The sequence below is a fragment of the Sparus aurata genome, chromosome 9, assembly GCF_900880675.1.
Source record: "Sparus aurata chromosome 9, fSpaAur1.1, whole genome shotgun sequence".
Taxonomy (NCBI): domain Eukaryota; kingdom Metazoa; phylum Chordata; class Actinopteri; order Spariformes; family Sparidae; genus Sparus; species Sparus aurata.
The window spans coordinates 36,498,069-36,520,764 of NC_044195.1; the positions used below are offsets into that span (position 1 = coordinate 36,498,069).

Below are 22,696 nucleotides of genomic sequence, written 5' to 3' on the forward strand. Positions count from 1 at the left end.
GATGATGGCAGGCTGAAGCAGCAGCTGTTGTAGAAGTGAAGCAGCAGAAGCACAGACAGAGAGGGACAGGCCGGTCCGGTGTCTCCGGCTCTTTGTAACTTTCAACATCCAAAGAAGAAAAACCGAACATGAAGAAGCTGCAGGTTCATTAACGCTGACACTTGTACAACAGCTGCTCCGACAGGACACACAGCTGTCAGACGCCTGGATGCCTCATGAACGCCTCCCTGCAGCAGGACCGGGTCAGCAGACCTACACTGATCTGCTGAGGACGGGACGAGGAGATGAACATGTGTTCATGTCTGTGATGATCCGGGAACAAAGACACCGACGTCCTCTTCAGAGAGAGGATTACAGATTAGATCAGATTACACCGTTTACACTTTAACCTCCATGTTCTCTCCTCGACGCTACCCAACAGGAACACTGAATAATACACAGCTGGGTCAGACCGGACCATTCATCAGTACCACCACACATCCATCAACAGAGTCCTCATCTGGAGGTCTGTTACATTCAGACATCTGAGCCACAGCGGAGGTTCTGATCATCTGAAGTGATCTGCAGCCGGTGTGCTCGCTGCCTCAAAATCAACCATTTAAAGTGAAGAGAGCTCCTCCGCCATTAAAGCACACCGGAGCTTCAGCTGCTCCGCTGATATCAATGAAGTGAGATAAGAACTTTTCCCAACATGTACTGAAGACGAGGTTTGTGCGTATCGACTTGAGTGCAACATAAATGTGTGAGTTTGAGGGAGACGGAGGGTGGAGGCAGAACATGGAGGCAGAACATGGAGGCAGAACATGGAGGCGTCTCTCTGTCTAAATAAAAGCGGGGACAGCTGTCTTCATCACACCATCATGCCACAGAGGGAGAAGAGAAACTAAACGTCTGTCAGCTGTGAGGGGGAGGAGTGACGGCTGCTGGGGGTGAGTCCGGGGGAGGAGACACAGGAAGTGTTTGAGTGAGGAGGTCTCCTCTTAGATGGGCAGCTGGAAGGTGATGTCCACCTGAGCCTCCTTAGCCAATGAGACGATCTCAGAAAGCTTTACAACCTGAGGACACACGACAGAGTCAGAGTCAAACCTGAGATTTAGTCTTTACAGCTGAAGCTACAAGTTTAATAATCAGCTGTAACATGACCACGACAAGGGGCTCGCACTGAAGCCACTGTCACTTCTGTCCATCCACATTTACAATAAAGTTCATTCAATCCAGCAGCCAGAATCCTCCACAGCAGCGTTATGTAGTCCACTGACAGCAGAGGAAGCTGAAGGTTAAAGTCTTCAGATTAATGTGGAGACGTTTCACTTACAGACCTGCTGCTGAGTCATAATCTCATGTGTTTATTCATTCTAACATCAGTGAGACGAACAGAAGCCGCTTGGTCAAACTACAGGTGAGCTCTCACAACCTGCAGGTGTGTGTGTGTGTGTGTGTGTGTGTGTGTGTGTGTGTGTGTACCATTTTGGCGGCTTCGTCCAGGTCGTCACAGGCGAGGATCTTCAGTGGACTGGCAGCGATCAGAGCTTTGGCATCGTCCACTCTCGTCCCTTCAAAATAAAACAAAACATTTTCACCATGTGATTTAATTTAAAAACTGTATTTTTATCATTAAGATTTTTGGATGTTGATTATTTATTAACTCCTCCTGCTTCCTGTATAGAGACATGGTGATAATAATAATAATAATAATAGTTTAATTAAAGTTGCAAGCAGTGATGAACGGGCCCTCGCAGTCCGGTCGGGGCGTATACATACCCGGCCCCACTGCCCAATGTTGTGTACGCATGTTTTAACTGTCCCAGTTTTGGAAGCGCAGGAAGGGGTTAAATGTAATTTCCTGTGTCCAACATGTGGCGCTGTGACTATGACTGTATATTGGCCTATGTGTTCAGGGCTGGACTCTTATCAAACATGTGAAGTTTGGTCCAGATAGATACATGAGGAAGTTGTTCCTTTATGATATGGTGGCCTGCTCCTGCCGGTGTTAAATAATGCACTCTGAAGTCAGAAGAACTCGCTGCAGTCTACATGAAAAAAAAATGGACTACAGGTGAAAAATCCCTGAAAAAAATTTGTGGTCAGGTGTGTTTTGATTATTGATTGGCGTCACGCTGTTGGAGGGTGTGCTCACCTTTTAGTTGCATGTCATCTTGTAGTGTATGATATGGAGGAAAAAAGCTATAAATGTCATGTATATAGGATGTTTGTCTGAATTCCTGTGTCCAGTAGGTGGCGCTATGGATATGACACAGGATTGATGCATGGAGGTATTCAGTGCGACATCGTATACATGTGTGATGGATTTGGTGTACATGGGAAACTGTATGTTGAAGTTATAAGGAGTTGATGCTTTATGGCAAAGCATGAAAATGGATCGCACCATGACACCCACCATGTTTGACGTAGGCGAAAACTTTTGATAACTTTTCATGTTCAAGGTCTGAGGATGATACTGGGAGAATGTGAAGTCTGTGGTGTTAAATCTGTAGGAGGAGTTCGTTAAAGTACGAGGCATGGAAATGGATCAAAATGGGGGGTGAAATGGGAACTTTGAGTCAAAATGGCCGACTTCCTGTTGGAGTGACAGTTTGGTATGGTGGATGTTTTTTATGCGTCTGGTCATGATACATATGCATACCGAATGTCATCCATATATGTGCATGTAGGAGGCGGGGCTTGGATTGTTAATATTCCAGGGGGCGCTATAGAGTCCGATGGTAATACCTTTCGTCAGCTATCATCAGGAGGGTATTGGTAATAATTCTACCAAGTTTCGTGTTATGGGAGTTATAAGGCAAAACGTACTTTGCTTGATTATAGCGCCACCTAGCGGTGGAAAGTCACAATGACAATAGATTATAAGATCTATCGGCAGGTATGACTTTTATTCTAAGTTTGGTGAGTTTTGGTGTGTGTGTGTGTGCGTGTGTGTGTGCGCGTGTGTGTGCGCGTGCGTGTGTGTGTGTGCGTGTGTGTGTGTGTTGTACCTTGTAACCGCACTACGATGGGGATCTTGAGGTCGAGGTCTCTCACAGCCATGATGATGCCCTGAGCGATGACATCACACCGCATGATGCCTCCAAAGATGTTGACGAGGATGGCCTGAACCTGAGTGACATCATAACAACACACACATTTTTAAACACACACACACACACACCAACAATAAATGAGCCTGTGAGCAGCAGCTGTTGTCTTACCTTCCTGTCAGACGTGATGAGTTTGAACGCCTCCGTCACCTGATGAGCTGTAGCTCCTCCTCCAACATCCAGGAAGTTGGCCGGTGTGCCGCCGTGCAGCTTGATGATGTCCATGGTGGCCATGGCCAGACCCGCTCCGTTTACTGGAGACAAGAGCAGTCATCAGAACCAGGGAAGAAGAAGAGGAGGAAGAAAAAGAAGAAAAAATGAAGAAGAATGTTTTTATAAACATTAGAGTGAATTAAACTTATTTACAATCTTCATGAGCTGTTGGCTGTTGAAACAAGTGAATGATGATAAACATAATATCAACACTCTGGATGATAAATACAGACACAGGTTCTGATTCAGGTTCTGTTAGCGAGGTCCATGTCTGATGTTCCTCCTGTAAACTCCGTCTTTAGAACCAGATGTTTGTCCTGTGATGAGGACATCTGTCTGTGTCGCGTGACGTACCCAGACAGCCAATGGTCCCGTCCAGGCCGATGTAGTTGAGGTCGGCCTTGGCCGCCTGCCGGTCTCGGGGGTCCTCCTGGGTCCAGTCCCGCAGCTCGAATACCTTCTTCTGGCGGTACTCTGCGTTGGAGTCAAAGTTGATCTTGGCGTCCATGCACATCACTGGAGAGGAACAGAGCACAGAGACAGTTAGTGGTGAGGAGGAGAAGTCCGCATCCAGCAGCAGCCGAGACACACGGCTGTCTCACCTGGAGGACAAACTGGACCAGGTGGTTCATAAACAGAACCTGAGCCGTCTGTGTTGTGGTGTGTGTGTGTGTGTGTGTGTGTGTGTGTGTGTACCGATGCCGGAGGAGTCCTCCACCATGGGGTTGATCTCCACCATGGAGGCGTCGTACTTGATGAACAGGTTGTACAGTTTGATCATGTTCTCTGCCGCCTCGTTCACCAGCGCCGGAGGGAAGCCCATCTTCTTCGCCACCTGCACAACGAACCAATCACATTTCACTTTCTGAGCATCAGAGCTTAAAATGAGGACTGCAGGTTAATCTCTTCATGTACGAGCTAGCAGCAGGTTAGCTTAGCATAGAGAGTGGAAACAGGTGGAAACAGCTAGCCTGGATGTAACTGATGACACCTGGTTTAATGTGAGTACAGATCAGGTGGTCGCAACCAGGAAATGCTCCAAAGGCTGGACCGTCACATTTAACAACGGCTGACGAGGTTAACAAGGTCTCTCTGAAGGACTCGCCTTCAAAGACCACAAAGGCCGAGTCCTTCAGAGGATGCAGACCTGAACTGACACACAGCAGGTGTGTGAGTGGTTCTTTGTGTTGCTGTGGTTGTTGTCCCGTCCTGTTCAGAGGACTTCCCACACTGAGCTGACTGAGCACCAGCAGCTGAGGACACGCAGCAGGACGTGATCCCAGATAAAATAACACCCAAAATCAAATTAACGTCAATTAACAGATCTGTTTGGCAATTCTTTGGCACAACAACTCTGATATATTACTGCCAACAGCTGCAGACTGCAGACACCCGGCAGACAACAACTGTTTGGTCTCTTTAGCTGCTGAACGCTCCACGACGTCCACCAGCTGCTCAGCAGGTTGACGACCGTGACTCTTTACAGACCGAAGCAGACAGAAAGTGAGACACGAAAACCCAACGAGGGGCTAAAAGAGGCTGAAACGCTGCACGATACCCATCTGTGAGTTTATCTCAACAACTCTTTATGTTACAGTCGGTCGAGCCTTTATCAGGGTTAGTATTGATTAGTGCAGCTTGACGTCATGAATCTATGTTTTCTCTGTTGCGTCGTCAGCTCCTGTTCGTCAGACAGGAAATACTCACGAGATGTTTCCAGACAAACTGTCGTCTCTCAAACATCTCAGAATATTTCACTTTTGCTCAAATCTGTTCCTGGCAGAAATGTTTGATTTCACAGATCTGAGTGTTAAAATCAAATCCAGGTTGAACACTTTCATCAAAACTGCAGACATGTTGTTTTGTTTTTAAGATCTGGAGGCTGATCATAACTCATTAGTTAGACTTAAAGAAACACATCTGTGAGTTGGAGGAAAGTTAAAAAACAGGATGATTAATGTGAGTTAGAATAAATCTGTAAAAAGCAACAGGTGGGCGGAGAGAAGTCTGCTGAGAGCTGATTATAAAGAACAAACTCCTTCACACAGAGACAATACAGCCCCCACACACACACACACACACACACACACACACACACACACACACACACTCCCTCCCTCTATTGATCATACCTTGACAGCCTGCTCCATCTTGATACCCTCCACGATGTCGATGGGCTCCTTCACAATGGCGTCTGGGTTTTCTGCTGCAACATCTTCGATGTTCACGCCCCCCTGTGAGCTGCCAATCAGAACGGGACCCTGAGGGACACAAAGACGACTTAGTGCTCAGAGTTACTGACACGTTTTCATTAGGAAATCTGTTTGGACTTCTGTGAGCTTCAAGAGAGCCGATAAAATGTCATCAAACGAGACACGACCTGAGCTGAAAGTGCAGTCTGACATGCAGAAAACCAGGGCAGTGATTTCTGTTTGGAAATGTTTCTCAGTCAGGACGTTTACATGCACAGTTTAGTCAGATTACAGCCATAGGTCGACTCTGCTGCTCAATCAGACAACTGCAATTATCCGAGTAAACATGCTGGTGAGAAAATGGGATTATTGTCCGGAGCATGTCATACCCGGTACACTAGGTGGCGCTGTACCCATTTCAACTAGTGGTAACAGAAACACCTCCGGCTGACCTCTTTACGTCACCAGCAACAACAAACTGCCTCGACATTCCAGAAAGATGGCGTACGAAGAGCGAGACGAAGCTACATCTTTGTACATTTCATATATGGTGTACATGATAATTACACAAACTAGATGCACAATGGAGCTCTGTCTCTCTTTCTCAAGGTGATTTCAGAGGAAAGATGCCGCCGTCCGTCTACTTCCGGCTCACGGCCCCGGGGAAAAAATCTCGCGCCTTCGCAGAACGCAAAATCTGATCTGATCTGATGGAACGTATACATGCAGGAGTAATGTGACTATCAATCAATAATCTGGGTGTTTGACCCGCAGGACCCAACAGAGACAGAAACATTAGATCACCACAGACGGTTCTGGATCCTCCGAGAAGAAGTTCTCTTTAAGTCTTCTTTAACGTCATAAAATCTAATTCATTCACTTGGGCTCTAACTGCCTCTGTGGATGAATCTGCTGATTATTTCAAGGATTAATCCAGAGCCCAGAGAAAATCAGAACTCCTCACGTTAACAAGCTGGAACCAGAAAGTGTTGGACAGTTCTGTTTGAAAAGTGAGGACTGATTAATGACTAATCGATACAGCGCTATCACTGAGACGATGTTTGACAGTGTGGCAGCCGGAGCGGCTGGTTCTGAAGCTGCTGGGCTCAGACAGCTTTCTGTCTGTTCCACTGCAGCAGGAACGTTTTAGAAAGACCACGACTTGATAACATGGATATCAGGAGGCAGACGTTCATCTGGACCACACGCACCCTGCAGGAGACGGTTACTGATCCTTCCAGGTTTTAGACTGTGAGGAGCTGTGGGATGTTTTACTGACCGTCACCGGAGATGAGTCCAGACATTTTAACTGTGCTTCCTGTGTCACAGCGGCGATGCAGCACCTGAACACCTCACGCTGTGTGTTTCATTAGCTTTAAATCAACAGGCCAACTGTGCATCAACGCCTCACAGAGCTGTACTTTAACTCCTCTCCTGTTTCATTTGTCACCACACTGAAGGTTCCACTGCTGTGATTTAATAACTCTGATCTGACGTCTGTGTAGTTCTTTAAGAAAGCTGTGACACAGTCCAACAGCACAGTTTATAGCTTACTGACACAGCAGTACAGTCAGTGTTAATGAAGTGATTTCAGCTCTGCACTGAGTCTCCAGGTCTCTGAGTCTTAATGTTTCAGATGTAATCAGAGGTTTTGTTCCACAGACGCTCACCGACATGACAGGACTCATAGTTTGACTGCTGCAGGAGAGCAGATTAACGGTTAGAGGACAGATCATTACCTACTGTTCTGCAGGGCTGTGGCATGTTTAATGTAAGATAACGAGCTCATTATGTGTAATTATCTTTAAGACTCCAACAATACAACCGTGAATCTGCTTCAGAGCACAAACTCAGTGTTAGCTCTTAAAGTGAGGACTGACGAAATTCTTTGAGAAATTCTCCTCATTTTATTTTGATAGTTCTGACTTCCTTTCAGTCTCAGGGTGATTTGTGAATGTCAGTGATCAACATGTTAACTGTCACATCAGCTGACCGAGTAACAGGATCAAACCTTCAGTCTGTTTTATACTGACGATCTCATCACAACGATGCACACGTCCACATCATGAGCTGTAGCACTGCTGCCCTCTAGTGGTGACATTCAGCTGTGTGTGTGTGTGTGTGTGTGTGTGTGTGTGTTCACCTGGAAGGACCTCTCCATGGTGATGGCGAAGTAGTACTCTCTGCGTGGATACCTGCGCTCACAGATGAACACCTGGTTACAGATACGACCCGCCTCCCCGGTCTGCTTGGTGTACAACTTTCGACCAATCATCTGCGAGGAAATGTCACGGGCCTCCTCTGGCCTGGAAGAGGAGGAGGAAGAGGAGGAAGAAGAAGAAGAACAGGACGATGGACGAAGAGGTAGAAGAAGAGTGATTGTTAGAGGAAACACTTTGTGACCACATTTAATAAGTGAAATCAAAAACAGTCACATAAATCAAACATCTGAGGGACTAAAAGACGTTTGATTGAAATAAATAAAAACAGAAATGCCGTTTACCTTCCTGATAATCTGACAGTTTCTGATCGATCTCATACAGGAGGAGCTGATTCCTCCTCCTGTTCCTGATTATTGATTACTTACGAGTAGACGATCCTGACTCCTCCCTTCAGTCCGCCCTCGAACGTCCCCTTCCCTCTGCCACCAGCCAGAACCTGAGCTTTCACCACCAGGTCCTTTGAGCCTGACACACACACACACACACACACACACACATCATATCATTAGTCATTATATCCACAGTACTGATGATTACTGATCAGTAATCTGTGTGTTCAGCTTGGGTAAAGTATCGATGTGGAGGTATTTGGTCATCAGTCTGTGATGTTGGATTGTGTGGAATAGTCTGATTCATGAAGAGCTTCAGAGGAGATTTATATTGTGCAGTGTGATAAAGGTGAAAGACATTCAGACATTATTCAGATATCATATCAGCTGGTCCTCACTCAGTGTTACGTCATTAGAAACAGACTGCTGTGCCGCTCAGTAACGAGATGTGTTTGTTTATCTGCTGTTTGCAGTGTTCACTGATGTTCTGCAGCTTCGTCTCTGACAACACGATGACAGCGCCGCTGTCTTGATCTTCAGATGTTGGACAACATGTTCGTCACATCCTCGGGATCCTCAGGATTTAAGAAAATGATATTTGTGACTCTGAAGTGATGATTCCACAGATCCTGAATCACTTCTCAGTCATACAATATGTCACAACAGCTGCAGTGTTATTTAACACATCGTGCAGCCTTATTTCATTCATTGTTATTATGCATCAACACCAGACAGATAAAGACGGACAGACAGTGATCATGTTCAGATTCCAACAGCTGACTATCAGTGTAGCTTCTTACTATGCAGCACTTATGTGAGTGTCACCTGATCTCCCTGAAGCAGGAGGCTATGTTTAGACTGACTGTGTGAGGGTTTAAATAGCTGTAGCTGAGGCCGGTCAGCACACACACACACACACACACACACACACACTAAGGTCACAACAGGTCAGAGAAGACTCCAACTGAGTGATCGGGACAAATGGACTCTGAGGCTGTCGATCAGAACCAGGACCGACTGCTCACCGATCTGCTTGGCCACGCTGTAGGCCTCCTCTGAGGAGCTGGCCACCATGCCATCAGGAACAGAGATGCCGGCCTCCTTCAGCAGCCCGATGCTCGTGTACTCGTGCAGAGACAAGCTCCTCTGCTGCTGCTGCAGAGGAGACACATGAGCTCCAAACAGACCGGAGGACACACCCAGGACCTGCAGGGGCACGAGGAGGAGGAGGAGGAGGAGAGGAGGAGGAGGAGAGAGGAGGAGAGAGGAGGAGAGAGGAGGAGGAGTTACTGTCTCTTTATTTAGTACAAAAGATTTCACTTCTGACTGATTTGGTGAGATCTGTGGTTACCATGGTAACAGGCAGCTGTTGTTTTAATGAATCAAAAGCAAAATAATATTTATATACAGATTCCTTTTTATGATGCAACTATGGAGTATGAAAAAAGCTCCAGTGATTTAAAATCTCAATAGTTTGGCTGTAATCACTGTATGAGTGTGTATGAGTGTGTGTATGAGTGTGTGTATGAGTGTGTATGAGTGTGTATGAGTGTGTATGAGTGTGTGTATGAGTGTGTATGAGTGTGTATGAGTGTGTATGAGTGTGTGATGTAGTGTTGTGTGTCTGAGTGTGTGTATGAGTCGTGTGATGAGTGTGTATGAGTGTGTGTATGCGTGTGTATGAGTGTGTGTGTGTATGAGTGTGTGTATGGGTGTATGAGTGTGTGTATGAGTGTGTGTATGAGTGTGTATGAGTGTGTATGAGTGTGTGTATGAGTGTGTGTATGAGTGTGTATGAGTGTGTATGAGTGTGTGTATGAGTGTGTATGAGTGTGTATGAGTGTGTATGAGTGTGTATGAGTGTGTATGAGTGTGTGTATGAGTGTGTATGAGTGTGTATGAGTGTGTATGAGTGTGTATGAGTGTGTGTATGAGTGTGTGTGAGTGTGTATGAGTGTGTGTATGAGTGTGTGTATGAGTGTGTATGAGTGTGTGTATGAGTGTGTGTGAGTGTGTATGAGTGTGTGTATGAGTGTGTGTATGAGTGTGTATGAGTGTGTATGAGTGTGTGTATGAGTGTGTGTGAGTGTGTGTGAGTGTGTATGAGTGTGTGTATGAGTGTGTATGAGTGTGTATGAGTGTGTGTATGAGTGTGTGTGAGTGTGTATGAGTGTGTGTATGAGTGTGTGTATGAGTGTGTATGAGTGTGTATGAGTGTGTGTATGAGTGTGTATGTGTGTATGAGTGTGTGTATGAGTGTGTGTGAGTGTGTATGAGTGTGTGTATGAGTGTGTGTGAGTGTGTGTATGAGTGTGTGTGAGTGTGTGTATGAGTGTGTGTATGAGTGTGTATGAGTGTGTGTATGAGTGTGTATGAGTGTGTATGAGTGTGTGTATGAGTGTGTATGAGTGTGTGTATGAGTGTGTGTATGAGTGTGTATGAGTGTGTGTATGAGTGTGTGTATGAGTGTGTATGAGTGTGTGTATGAGTGTGTGTATGAGTGTGTGTGAGTGTGTGTATGAGTGTGTGTATGAGTGTGTGTGAGTGTGTGTATGAGTGTGTGTGAGTGTGTGTATGAGTGTGTGTATGAGTGTGTATGAGTGTGTGTATGAGTGTGTATGAGTGTGTATGAGTGTGTGTATGAGTGTGTGTATGAGTGTGTATGAGTGTGTGTATGAGTGTGTGTGAGTGTGTGTATGAGTGTGTATGAGTGTGTGTATGAGTGTGTATGAGTGTGTATGAGTGTGTGTATGAGTGTGTGTATGAGTGTGTATGAGTGTGTATGAGTGTGTGTATGAGTGTGTATGAAACAAAGAATTGTTTCAGCTTGAATGTACAACATGATTTATCTGTTATAATGTATTACAGTATAAAGTACTTCACAGCAGAATATCACACCGCTGACAGGAATACATGAATTACACCAAACAGGAAGTTATTCTGGTGATATATAGTGACGATGCTTTAATATCTCGGGTCACACTGGACCTGTGTGGGTCGGACTTCCATCAGTGACATGTTGTCTCAGATATCACTGTTGTATCATCAGCTTCACCCTGAGCTGAACAAGACTGAGCCTGATCATCAGCTTCACCCTGAGCTGAACAACAGACTGAGCCTGATCATCAGATTCACCCTGAGCTGAACAAGACTGAGTCTGATCATCAGATTCACCCTGAGCTGAACAACAGACTGAGCCTGATCATCAGATTCACCCTGAGCTGAACAAGACTGAGTCTGATCATCAGATTCACCCTGAGCTGAACAAGACTGAGCCTGATCATCAGATTCACCCTGAGCTGAACAAGACTGAGTCTGATCATCAGATTCACCCTGAGCTGAACAAGACTGAGCCTGATCATCAGATTCACCCTGAGCTGAACAACAGACTGAGCCTGATCATCAGCTTCACCCTGAGCTGAACAAGACTGAGCCTGATCATCAGATTCACCCTGAGCTGAACAAGACTGAGCCTGATCATCAGATTCACCCTGAGCTGAACAACAGACTGAGCCTGATCATCAGCTTCACCCTGAGCTGAACAAGACTGAGCCTGATCATCAGATTCACCCTGAGCTGAACAAGACTGAGCCTGATCATCAGATTCACCCTGAGCTGAACAAGACTGAGCCTGATCATCAGCTTCACCCTGAGCTGAACAAGACTGAGCCTGATCATCAGCTTCACCCTGAGCTGAACAAGACTGAGCCTGATCATCAGATTCACCCTGAGCTGAACAAGACTGAGCCTGATCATCAGATTCACCCTGAGCTGAACAAGACTGAGTCTGATCATCAGCTTCATGTCAGTGAGGAGTTCACACTTGTAGGAAATGAGTGACACACCTGCTGACACCAGTCCGGGACTACCTGCCTGCTGGTCTGAGAGGATTAGAGTCACATGAACTGTCCGGACGACGCAGCGGACAGATGCGATGGCGCAGAGCCGAGCAGCAGCGGCTCCGCTCGGCTGCGTGCTAACAGCAGCTGCTGGGGGTGGTGGAGGTGGTGGTGGAGGTCACTGAGCTACAGCTAACTGTGCACACTCACCTCCACTCACACTGTGAACACCAACACACTGATGAGACACTACCTGAGGCCAGGAGGGTGGAGGCCTTGTTAGCTGCTGGTTCTGCTGGGTCACTTCATGTCAGCGGCACTGACAGCCGACCACACTGACGCTAGCTCCAGGCTAGTTAGCATGTTAGCCAAAACATCGGCGGCTCAATGAAGACAATGCTAATGTCAGATTTGACCCTGTCAGTTTTTGTGTGGTTGTAGTCCTCGGTTAAGGTGCAGCGCTACCGCACACACCTGCTCCGACAGGTGGAGGCCTTCGCTTCGACGCGGACACGCACTCACCTTGGACGCGGAGCTCAGAGTGTTTCTGGCCCCCGAGTTTCTCAGGCTAGCCGTCAAACGGCCGCAGATCAGGGACGTCGCCATGTCTCTCTCTAACGAAAAAAGTAACGCGCATGCGTAGTGAACTGCGAAGACGGCTTCCCCGATGCGGCCTTCAAACACTGTCGGTAATTATACAATCACTTCAAAATGAAGACGCTCAGTTCCTGTGACTGGGACATATTCAGCTCTCTGCGATGTGGAGTGTGACATGAAGAGAACTGTGACACACACACACACACACACACACACACACACACACACACACACACATTAAAATAAAACGTGAAATGTGACGTATGAACACAAATATTGAAATAAAATATCTTCTCCGAGCCTGGTGAGCATAACACGGCGCTTCGTTTCATGAGTTGTGTTTCATGATACTGACATTTAACACAGCCAAAGATAATGCTGCAAACATCAGCATGTCTTATTATTTATTTTTAACCAAAATACACAATACCGACTCATGCTAGTCATCGATGTGGGAGTTTACGAGGAGTCAGTGAAGGCAGCCTCGTCCCAGAGCCTTGACACAGTGCTGTGGCCTCTAACTTGTAGTCATTAACGCACATCACTGCAGCTCTCTGCAGCTTTTTATCAGCATGTAGTTCATGTCTCGCTCCAGATATCTGGAGTCAGTGTGGTCACACAGGTTAGTTTAACACTCCCTCTGTTTTTGCACATATTCAAGGTATTATAATATTATCTTTGCAGAAATGTGTCTTTTACTCATCGTGTAATAAAAAGCAACAACCAGCGCTACACTTGGAGACATGTTAACTACATCTGATAACGAGTTTAAAAAAAGGTTTATCTGGTGAAATAATACTCAACTTAACACTCTCATCCCAGAAACTTTGTCCTTCAGGTGATATTAAATCTCATAACATAAATATTCTTATTGTGACTAGAGTTGTTTGACTTCATCAGGTCTTTATAAAGCACACCAACAACACAACTTTACAACCACAGACACACAATTTCTATTCCAAAGTATTTATTTACAAGGCTGAGTATGTACAAGCATATGTACACAGAGCTAAATGAACAACATCTGTCACTCACTACAGCTGAACAGTGACACACATGAGACAGGAAGTGACACACATGAGACCGGAAGTCACACACATGAGACCGGAAGTGACACACATGAGACCGGAAGTGACACATTTAGCTTCAAACATGAGACCAGAGAGACAGAAGACGTCACATTCATCAGATTCTACTTTAGTTTCTCTTTAAGCTCCACTTTTTGTTTACACATTAATATTTATCATTATTCATCTCTGTGTTAAAGTTTACAATGACTTCATCTGTTAGTTTTTGTTTAATGTGTTGTCATTTGCAGACATGATGGTCTGTTTGTTGTGTGTCTAAACTTCCCTCCTCACACTGATGCAAACACACAGTTAAAGGAACAGTTCAACATTCAATCACTGTTATTCACTTTCTCTCCCAGAGATCGATGACAGTACAAACACCCTCATTCACTTCCTGTCTTTAAGCTAAGCTCACAGCTGCAGACGGAGGTCTAACATTTCATGGACGGATACAAGAGTGGTATCATTATTCTCATGGAACTCCCAGCGAGACAGTGAAAATATTTCCTACAATGTCAAACTATTCCTACAAAAACTGATGCATCCCTGGCCCGGAACAGGCCCTCGTGTCAGTGGTGAACCCTGACACAGTGAAACTGTCCTGCACCCGTCCCTCCATCAGGAAGTCTTCTCTGAACACCGAGTGTGTTTCTCCTCGTTAGTCTCATGAGAGCCACAGAAACACTCATGAAGCTGAAACTGTCACAGCTGTCTAAACGTGACCTTTCAATATAAAATCAATGAAGAAAACTGAGTGCTACTCTTACAAACTAACTCAGTCGACTTAAGTTGAATGAATGACAGAGCTTTATTAATTAAAGATAGTGGAGAGCTCATGTAATGATGGTAAATGATGTTTTAATGTCAGAGTAACCTGAGTTCCTCAGGAGGAGCAGACGTACTGAACCATCTCAAAGTTTACATGAAATGTCTCCATCAGCTCGTCTGCAGTCATCACAGTCTGCAGTCTGATCCTAAAGTAACACAGATACAGTGAAGCCTTCATGATAATAAAGGTGTAAATCTGGTCTGAGATCAGTTAGTGATGTGTTCTCTCCTGCAGACTGAGATCACAGCAAACGAGCTGATGGAGACTTCTGATGTTTAAATCAAGTCTCAGCTGCTTCAGTTGTTCAGCAGAATGCTGCAACTCTGGTTTACTGTGAAGCTCCAGAACTGTTCTGTGGACTACCACACTTCACTGACTTTATATCAAAAGGAGGAGGAGAGGAGGACTTTATATCAACAGGAGGAGAAGAGGAGGACTGAGTTTTACTTTTAGGGTGAACTGTTCCTTTAAGTCAACCTGTACACTGTGGAAAAACGAAAGAAGGGCCGTCTGTGCTCCCTCATGTATCAGCTTCACTGTAAATGACTGTGGTGACACTCACTCAATCACACACACACACACACACACACACACACACACTCTGAGTGTAGTTCAGTCAGAGTCACTACTGCTGCTGGACGAATCTGTCGACATGGCCTCCACGTCATCCTCGTTCTCCTTGTTGTGACCCGGGGGCTCAAGGCCGAAGTCGTTGCCGTGGTGTGGAGGCAGCATCCCCACAGAGACGTCAGAGGACTGCCAGGGGTAGTGAGGCGTCAACACGTCTGAGAGTCAGAGCAGAGACAGGAGTCAGTCTGGGAACTCATGCGGACCTCGCTGGCTGAACTGTTTCATATGGAGCCTCTGGACTGTCCTCACTCTGATTAAACTCTGTCTGAACGCACACTCATGGACATGAACACCTAGTCTGTAAGTCAGACTAAGAGTAGAACGATTAATGACTGTACACCTGTGGCTGGACTCACCTGGTAACCTCCCAGCAGCCAGTGCGTCACCTGGCAGATGTCCGTTGACGCCGTTGGTCGGCAGGTTGGCCATGTGACCCAGCATCCCACTGCGCATCTCCAGGTCAGTGGGGTAGGGTCTGCGAGGATCACCTGGAGAGAACAGGTGTGTTAACAGTGAGGAGGATCACCAGGAGAGAACAGGTGTGTTAACAGTGAGGATCACCTGGAGAGAACAGGTGTGTTAACAGTGAGGAGGATCACCAGGAGAGAACAGGTGTGTTAACAGCGAGGAGGATCACCTGGAGAGAACAGGTGTGTTAACAGTGAGGAGGATCACCAAGAGAGAACAGGTGTGTTAACAGTGAGGAGGATCACCAAGAGAGAACAGGTGTGTTAACAGTGAGGAGGATCACCAGGAGAGAACAGGTGTGTTAACAGTGAGGAGGATCACCAGGAGAGAACAGGTGTGTTAACAGTGAGGAGGATCACCTGGAGAGAACAGGTGTGTTAACAGCGAGGAGGATCACCTGGAGAGAACAGGTGTGTTAACAGCGAGGAGGATCACCTGGAGAGAACAGGTGTGTTAACAGCGAGGAGGATCACCAGGAGAGAACAGGTGTGTTAATAGTGAGGATCACCTGGAGAGAACAGGTGTGTTAACAGTGAGGAGGATCACCTGGAGAGAACAGGTGTGTTAACAGTGAGGAGGATCACCAGGAGAGAACAGGTGTGTTAACAGTGAGGAGGATCACCTGGAGAGAACAGGTGTGTTAACAGTGAGGAGGATCACCAGGAGAGAACAGGTGTGTTAACAGTGAGGAGGATCACCTGGAGAGAACAGGTGTGTTAACAGTGAGGAGGATCACCTGGAGAGAACAGGTGTGTTAACAGTGAGGAGGATCACCTGGAGAGAACAGGTGTGTTAACAGTGAGGAGGATCACCTGGAGAGAACAGGTGTGTTAACAGTGAGGAGGATCACCTGGAGAGAACAGGTGTGTTAACAGTGAGGAGGATCACCTGGAGAGAACAGGTGTGTTAACAGCGAGGAGGATCACCAGGAGAGAACAGGTGTGTTAACAGTGAGGATCACCTGGAGAGAACAGGTGTGTTAACAGTGAGGAGGATCACCAGGAGAGAACAGGTGTGTTAACAGCGAGGAGGATCACCAGGAGAGAACAGGTGTGTTAACAGTGAGGAGGATCACCTGGAGAGAACAGGTGTGTTAACAGTGAGGAGGATCACCTGGAGAGAACAGGTGTGTTAACAGTGAGGAGGATCACCAGGAGAGAACAGGTGTGTTAACAGTGAGGAGGATCACCAGGAGAGAACAGGTGTGTTAACAGTGAGGAGGATCACCAGGAGAGAACAGGTGTGTTAACAGTGAGGAGGATCACCTGGAGAGAACAGGTGTGTTAACAGTGAGGAGGATCACCTGGAGAGAACAGTAGTGTTACAGTGAGGAGGATCACCAGGACGAGACACAGGTGTGTTAACAGTGAGGAGGATCACCAGGAGAGAACAGGTGTGGTTAACAGTGAGGAGGATCACCAGGAAGAGAACAGGTGTGTTAACAGTGAGGAGGATCACCTGGAGAGAACAGGTGTGTTAACAGTGAGGAGGATCACCAGGAGAGAACAGGTGTGTTAACAGTGGAGGATCACCTGGAGAGAACAGGTGTGTTAACAGTGAGGAGGATCACCTGGAGAGAACAGGTGTGTTAACAGTGAGGAGGATCACCTGGAGAGAGACAGGTGTGTTAACAGTGAGGAGGATCACCTGGAGAGAACAGGTGTGTTAACAGTGAGGAGGATCACCTGGAGAGAATAGGTGTGTTAACAGCGAGGAGGATCACCAGGAGAGAACAGGTGTGTTAACAGCGAGGAGGATCACCTGGAGAGAACAGGTGTGTTAACAGTGAGGAGGATCACCAGGAGAGAACAGGTGTGTTAACAGTGAGGAGGATCACCTGGAGAGAACAGGTGTGTTAACAGTGAGGGAGGATCACCAGGAGAGAACAGGTGTGTTAACAGTGAGGAGGATCACCAGGAGAGAACAGGTGTGTTAACAGTGAGGAGGATCACCAGGAGAGAACAGGTGTGTTAACAGTGAGGAGGATCACCAGGAGAGAACAGGTGTGTTAACAGTGAGGAGGATCACCAGGAGAGAACAGGTGTGTTAACAGTGAGGAGGATCACCAGGAGAGAACAGGTGTGTTAACAGTGAGGAGGATCACCATGGAGAGAACAGGTGTGTTTAACAGTGAGGAGGATCACCTGGAGAGAACAGGTGTGTTAACAGTGAGGAGGATCACCTTGAGAGAACAGGTGTGTTAACAGTGAGGAGGATCACCTGGAGAGAACAGGTTGTGTTAACAGTGAGGAGGATCACCAGGAGAGAACAGGTGTGTTAACAGTGAGGAGATCACCAGGAGAGAACAGGTGTGTTAACAGTGAGGAGGATCACCAGGAGAGAACAGGTGTGTTAACAGTGAGGAGGATCACCAGGAGAGAACAGGTGTGTTAACAGTGAGGAGGATCACCTGGAGAGAACAGGTGTGTTAACAGTGAGGAGGATCACCTGGAGAGAACAGGTGTGTTAACAGTGAGGAGGATCACCAGGAGAGAACAGGTGTGTTAACAGCGAGGAGGATCACCAGGAGAGAACAGGTGTGTTAACAGCGAGGAGGATCACCCTGGAGAGAAAGGTGTGTTAACAGCTGAGGAGGATCACCTGGAGAGAACAGGTGTGTTAACAGTGAGGAGGATCACCTGGAGAGAAACAGGTGTGTTAACAGTGAGGAGGATCACCAGGAGAGAACAGGTGTGTTAACAGTGAGGAGGATCACCCAGGAGAGAACAGGTGTGTTAACAGTGAGGAGGATCACCGGAGAGAACAGGTGTGTTAACAGTGAGGAGGATCACCTGGAGAGAACAGGTGTGTTAACAGTGAGGAGGATCACCTGGAGAGAACAGGTGTGTTAACAGTGAGGAGGATCACCAGGAGAGAACAGGTGTGTTAACAGTGAGGAGGATCACCATGGAGAGAACGGTGTGTTAACAGCGAGGAGGATCACCAGGAGAGAAACAGGTGTGTTAACAGCGAGGAGGATCACCAGGAGAGAACAGGTGTGTTAACAGTCGAGGAGGATCACCAGGGAGAGAACAGGTGTGTTAACAGTGAGGAGGATCACCAGGAGAGAACAGGTGTGTTAACAGTGAGGAGGATCACCTGGAGAGAACAGGTGTGTTAACAGTGAGGAGGATCACCAGGAGAGAACAGGTGTGTTAACAGTGAGGAGGATCACCAGGAGAGAACAGGTGTGTTAACAGTGAGGAGGATCACAGGAGAGAACAGGTGTGTTAACAGTGAGGAGGATCACCAGGGAGAGAACAGGTGTGTTAACAGTGACAAGGTGTGTTAACAGTGAGGAGGATCACCTGGAGAGAACAGGTGTGTTAACAGTGAGGAGGATCACCTGGAGAGAACAGGTGTGTTAACAGTGAGGAGGATCACCAGGAGAGAACAGGTGTGTTAACAGTGAGGAGGATCACCAGGAGAGAACAGGTGTGTTAACAGTGAGGAGGATCACCTGGAGAGAACAGGTGTGTTAACAGTGAGGAGGATCACCTGGAGAGAACAGGTGTGTTAACAGTGAGGATCACCTGGAGAGAACAGGTGTGTTAACAGTGAGGAGGATCACCTGGAGAGAACAGGTGTGTTAACAGTGAGGAGGATCACCTGGAGAGAACAGGTGTGTTAACAGTGAGGAGGATCACCTGGAGAGAACAGGTGTGTTAACAGTGAGGAGGATCACCTGGAGAGAACAGGTGTGTTAACAGTGAGGAGGATCACCTGGAGAGAACAGGTGTGTTAACAGTGAGGAGGATCACCAGGAGAGAACAGGTGTGTTAACAGTGAGGAGGATCACCTGGAGAGAACAGGTGTGTTAACAGTGAGGAGGATCACCAGGAGAGAACAGGTGTGTTAACAGTGAGGAGGATCACCTGGAGATAACAGGTGTGTTAACAGTGAGGAGGATCACCTGGAGGAGAACAGGTGTGTTAACAGTGAGGAGGATCACCTGGAGAGAACAGGTGTGTTAACAGTGAGGAGGATCACCAGGAGAGAACAGGTGTGTTAACAGTGAGGAGGATCACCAGGAGAGAACAGGTGTGTTAACAGTGAGGAGGATCACCAGGAGAGAACAGGTGTGTTAACAGTGAGGAGGATCACCTGGAGAGAACAGGTGTGTTAACAGTGAGGAGGATCACCAGGAGAGAACAGGTGTGTTAACAGTGAGGAGGATCACCTGGAGATAACAGGTGTGTTAACAGTGAGGAGGATCACCTGGAGAGAACAGGTGTGTTAACAGTGAGGAGGATCACCTGGAGAGAACAGGTGTGTTAACAGTGAGGAGGATCACCAGGAGAGAACAGGTGTGTTAACAGTGAGGAGGATCACCAGGAGAGAACAGGTGTGTTAACAGTGAGGAGGATCACCAGGAGAGAACAGGTGTGTTAACAGTGAGGAGGATCACCTGGAGAGAACAGGTGTGTTAACAGTGAGGAGGATCACCAGGAGAGAACAGGTGTGTTAACAGTGAGGAGGATCACCTGGAGAGAACAGGTGTGTTAACAGTGAGGAGGATCACCAGGAGAGAACAGGTGTGTTAACAGTGAGGAGGATCACCTGGAGAGAACAGGTGTGTTAGGAGTCTTTGGTTCCTACCTGGCAGCCAGTTGAGAGGCGCACACACAGCGTTACTGGCACTGATCCTGTGAGCGTACTTGATGATCTCCTCTGAGGAGATGCTTCCTGTGGACGACAAGACATCAGCATGAGTTCAGAGATAACAACCTGAGCCTCAACAGGAAGTATTAGACAGGTGGGGCAGCTCACCTTTCCTGGCTTTGTCGATGGATTTGAGTTTCTCCTTCGCCTGATAAACAGCTGTGGCCTGAAAACAACAAACCAACAGAGTTTAGATCAAACGAAGCTGCAGAGACACGCACTGAGGTTTAATGTTTGTGTCTGTGATTATTAACACAGGACATCCGTCATTTAGTCAGATCTAGAAGGAAGCAGTGTGATAATAAAATACAGATGAACTCTTGATGTATAACACGAGCCAGCAGCACCCACCAGGATGTGTTCGGCCTCCTTCAGCTGCTTCTGGAGCTGCTGGATGTCGTTGTCTCTCTTCTCCACCTCCTTCTCCAGCAGCTGCATCTCCTGGTGAACCTTCCCCTGCTGCTGAGCCACCTCCATCAGCTCCTGGAACTCCCGGTCCCTCTGCACCAGCAGCTCCAGGATCTGAAGAAAACAGGGACACACACAGGGTTCACATGTTATATCTGAATAAAGTCAGCTTACATCAGTCTCTTTGTGTCGTTGTTCTGAACTGAAGCCTCCCACAAACAAAGCCATGAGTCCTGAAAAAACAACCTGATTTCTAAATACATTTAAATTGTAATAAAATAACTTTTATTTGTGTTTAGACAAACCTTAAATTAGACACTTTTGTCCAAAGTGACTTACAGTAATTCATACATACACCATGCAAGGTGCTGACCAGCACATCAGGAGCAGTTTGGGGTTCAGTATTTTGTCCAAGGACACTTCAGCATGCAGCTTGGAGCAGCCGGGATACTAACCAGCGACCTTCCCATGACAGACAACTTGCTCTACCTCCTGAGCTACAGCCAGTCTCAAACTCAAAGTTGAGCATCTCCAAGCAGCGGTCGAAAAATGTCAACTTTAAATTAATGAAACCATTTTTTCATGAATATGAATATTCTGAATATGTTCTGCTGGATATAAAGTATGTTTCTCCTCTCAGGTTGGCAGGTCTGTCACTGGTGACTGAATTAACATCTGTGATTGTTTTTAATGAACAGAGTGCTCCTCTTGTTCTTCATGAGAGCTTTGATTAAAAAACTTCAGCAACAACAACAAAACAAACTTTGTCCTACATGTTGTACAGTCCACACAGAACACCTGGAATCTGTCCAGTGCCGTCTCTGTGAGGCTCATTTCACTTCACCCAGTCAATGACAAACTGCGCTGCACTGAAACGTTTTCAGATGTTGAAATAGAAAAAAAGAAGACGTGTGGAAGTTTTTCATGGCTGCATCTGATTTTTTGTATGACTTCTAATATTATCAATCTTTGATTTAAAGCCAATCAAAAGATAATCCAAAAGTATTCAGATTACATGATATTTTAATGCAGAAAAAGACGCTTGAATAATAAATTCTCAGTGAATTTCACCGTTGCAGTGTTCTGATGTCACCTTGGACAATAAAGTTTGCTGTTAAACTGAAAAATATTCTGCGTCGGTTACATTTCTGCATCACAACTGTTCAATACCACAAACATGTTAATCAGCCGACATACTGATAGTAGCAAGATTTATATTCTATGTATCAGTCAGTATGCTATATGGTTCACTCCTGTGTGTGTGTGTGTGTGTGTGTGTGTGTGTGTGTGTGTGTGTGTGTGTGTGTTACCTGTGTGTCCTCTCCGGGCTGCGGTAGTTTCTGGCTCCTGGACAGAGCCAACATCTCGATCAGCTCCCTGAGACACAAACACATCATTCAAATGAAGGCTAACAGATGTTAGCTAACAGGGAATAGCACCGCTGACTCTCAGCTCTGAGCGGGAAATGTAACTCTTCACACCGGAAACAACAACACCGTTATAAACTTTATTAACACGAGAACAACAAACAACCGATACACGTTAAACTTTACCGAGATAAAACCTCCAGATCCTCCAGCACACACAGCAGGCGCTCCTTCGTTGACTTCTCCGCCGCCGTCGCCATGGTTGTTTCTGCTCACTTCTGCGCATGACAGGAAGTGAATGCTGCCACTTCTTCTGTGAAGCTTTACAGTAGCTGACTGCCTCAGTGTCGCGTTACTGCCACCTGCTGGTGTCAGTTTACTCCTACAAGTACATTTACTCGAGTACTGTTGAAGTTCTTTACTCGAGTATTTCCGTCTTATTCTACTTTCTACTTTTACTCCAGTGCATCTCAGATATTAAGTGTCTGTATGACTTTGATATAATCCAGCTGAATTATTTAATTTATTCACATAAACTCAACATGAGAAAAAAAATCACTTGGAAAATTTACATTCAATCTATGGAATAAAATTAGATGGAAAATGTACATATAATTAAATACTTCAAGTTTAAGGCATGAGTTTTCTTCTGAGTGCAGTAATGTTACATGTAAACTCTCATCACACTCTGACACTCACACACAGGTGGCAGTGAAGTACCACAGTTCAGACAGTAAATACTACTCCACATTGATAAAACAAAGTAAAAAACCGA

General features: G+C 46.3%; 2 protein-coding genes across 2 annotated transcripts; both read right to left on the bottom strand.

Annotated features, from left to right (window-relative positions):
- Positions 1 to 6: 6 nt before the first annotated feature.
- On the bottom strand, positions 7 to 12,564 carry sucla2 (succinate-CoA ligase ADP-forming subunit beta). Its single transcript, XM_030427524.1, has 11 exons — positions 12,413 to 12,564; positions 9,077 to 9,257; positions 8,088 to 8,187; positions 7,644 to 7,806; positions 5,441 to 5,569; positions 4,005 to 4,143; positions 3,663 to 3,824; positions 3,207 to 3,349; positions 2,994 to 3,114; positions 1,465 to 1,553; positions 7 to 1,055 (listed from the first exon to the last, which is right to left on the bottom strand). Exons 1-11 carry the CDS (start codon positions 12,494 to 12,496, stop codon positions 981 to 983), a joined length of 1,386 nt encoding a protein of 461 aa, XP_030283384.1. The 5' UTR covers positions 12,497 to 12,564; the 3' UTR covers positions 7 to 980.
- Positions 12,565 to 14,793: 2,229 nt separating this feature from the next.
- On the bottom strand, positions 14,794 to 22,240 carry med4 (mediator complex subunit 4). The gene is made up of 7 exons (XM_030427527.1): positions 22,108 to 22,240; positions 21,865 to 21,931; positions 20,498 to 20,668; positions 20,255 to 20,312; positions 20,084 to 20,170; positions 15,373 to 15,504; positions 14,794 to 15,171 (listed from the first exon to the last, which is right to left on the bottom strand). Exons 1-7 carry the CDS (start codon positions 22,179 to 22,181, stop codon positions 14,999 to 15,001), a joined length of 762 nt encoding a protein of 253 aa, XP_030283387.1. The 5' UTR covers positions 22,182 to 22,240; the 3' UTR covers positions 14,794 to 14,998.
- Positions 22,241 to 22,696: the final 456 nt, after the last annotated feature.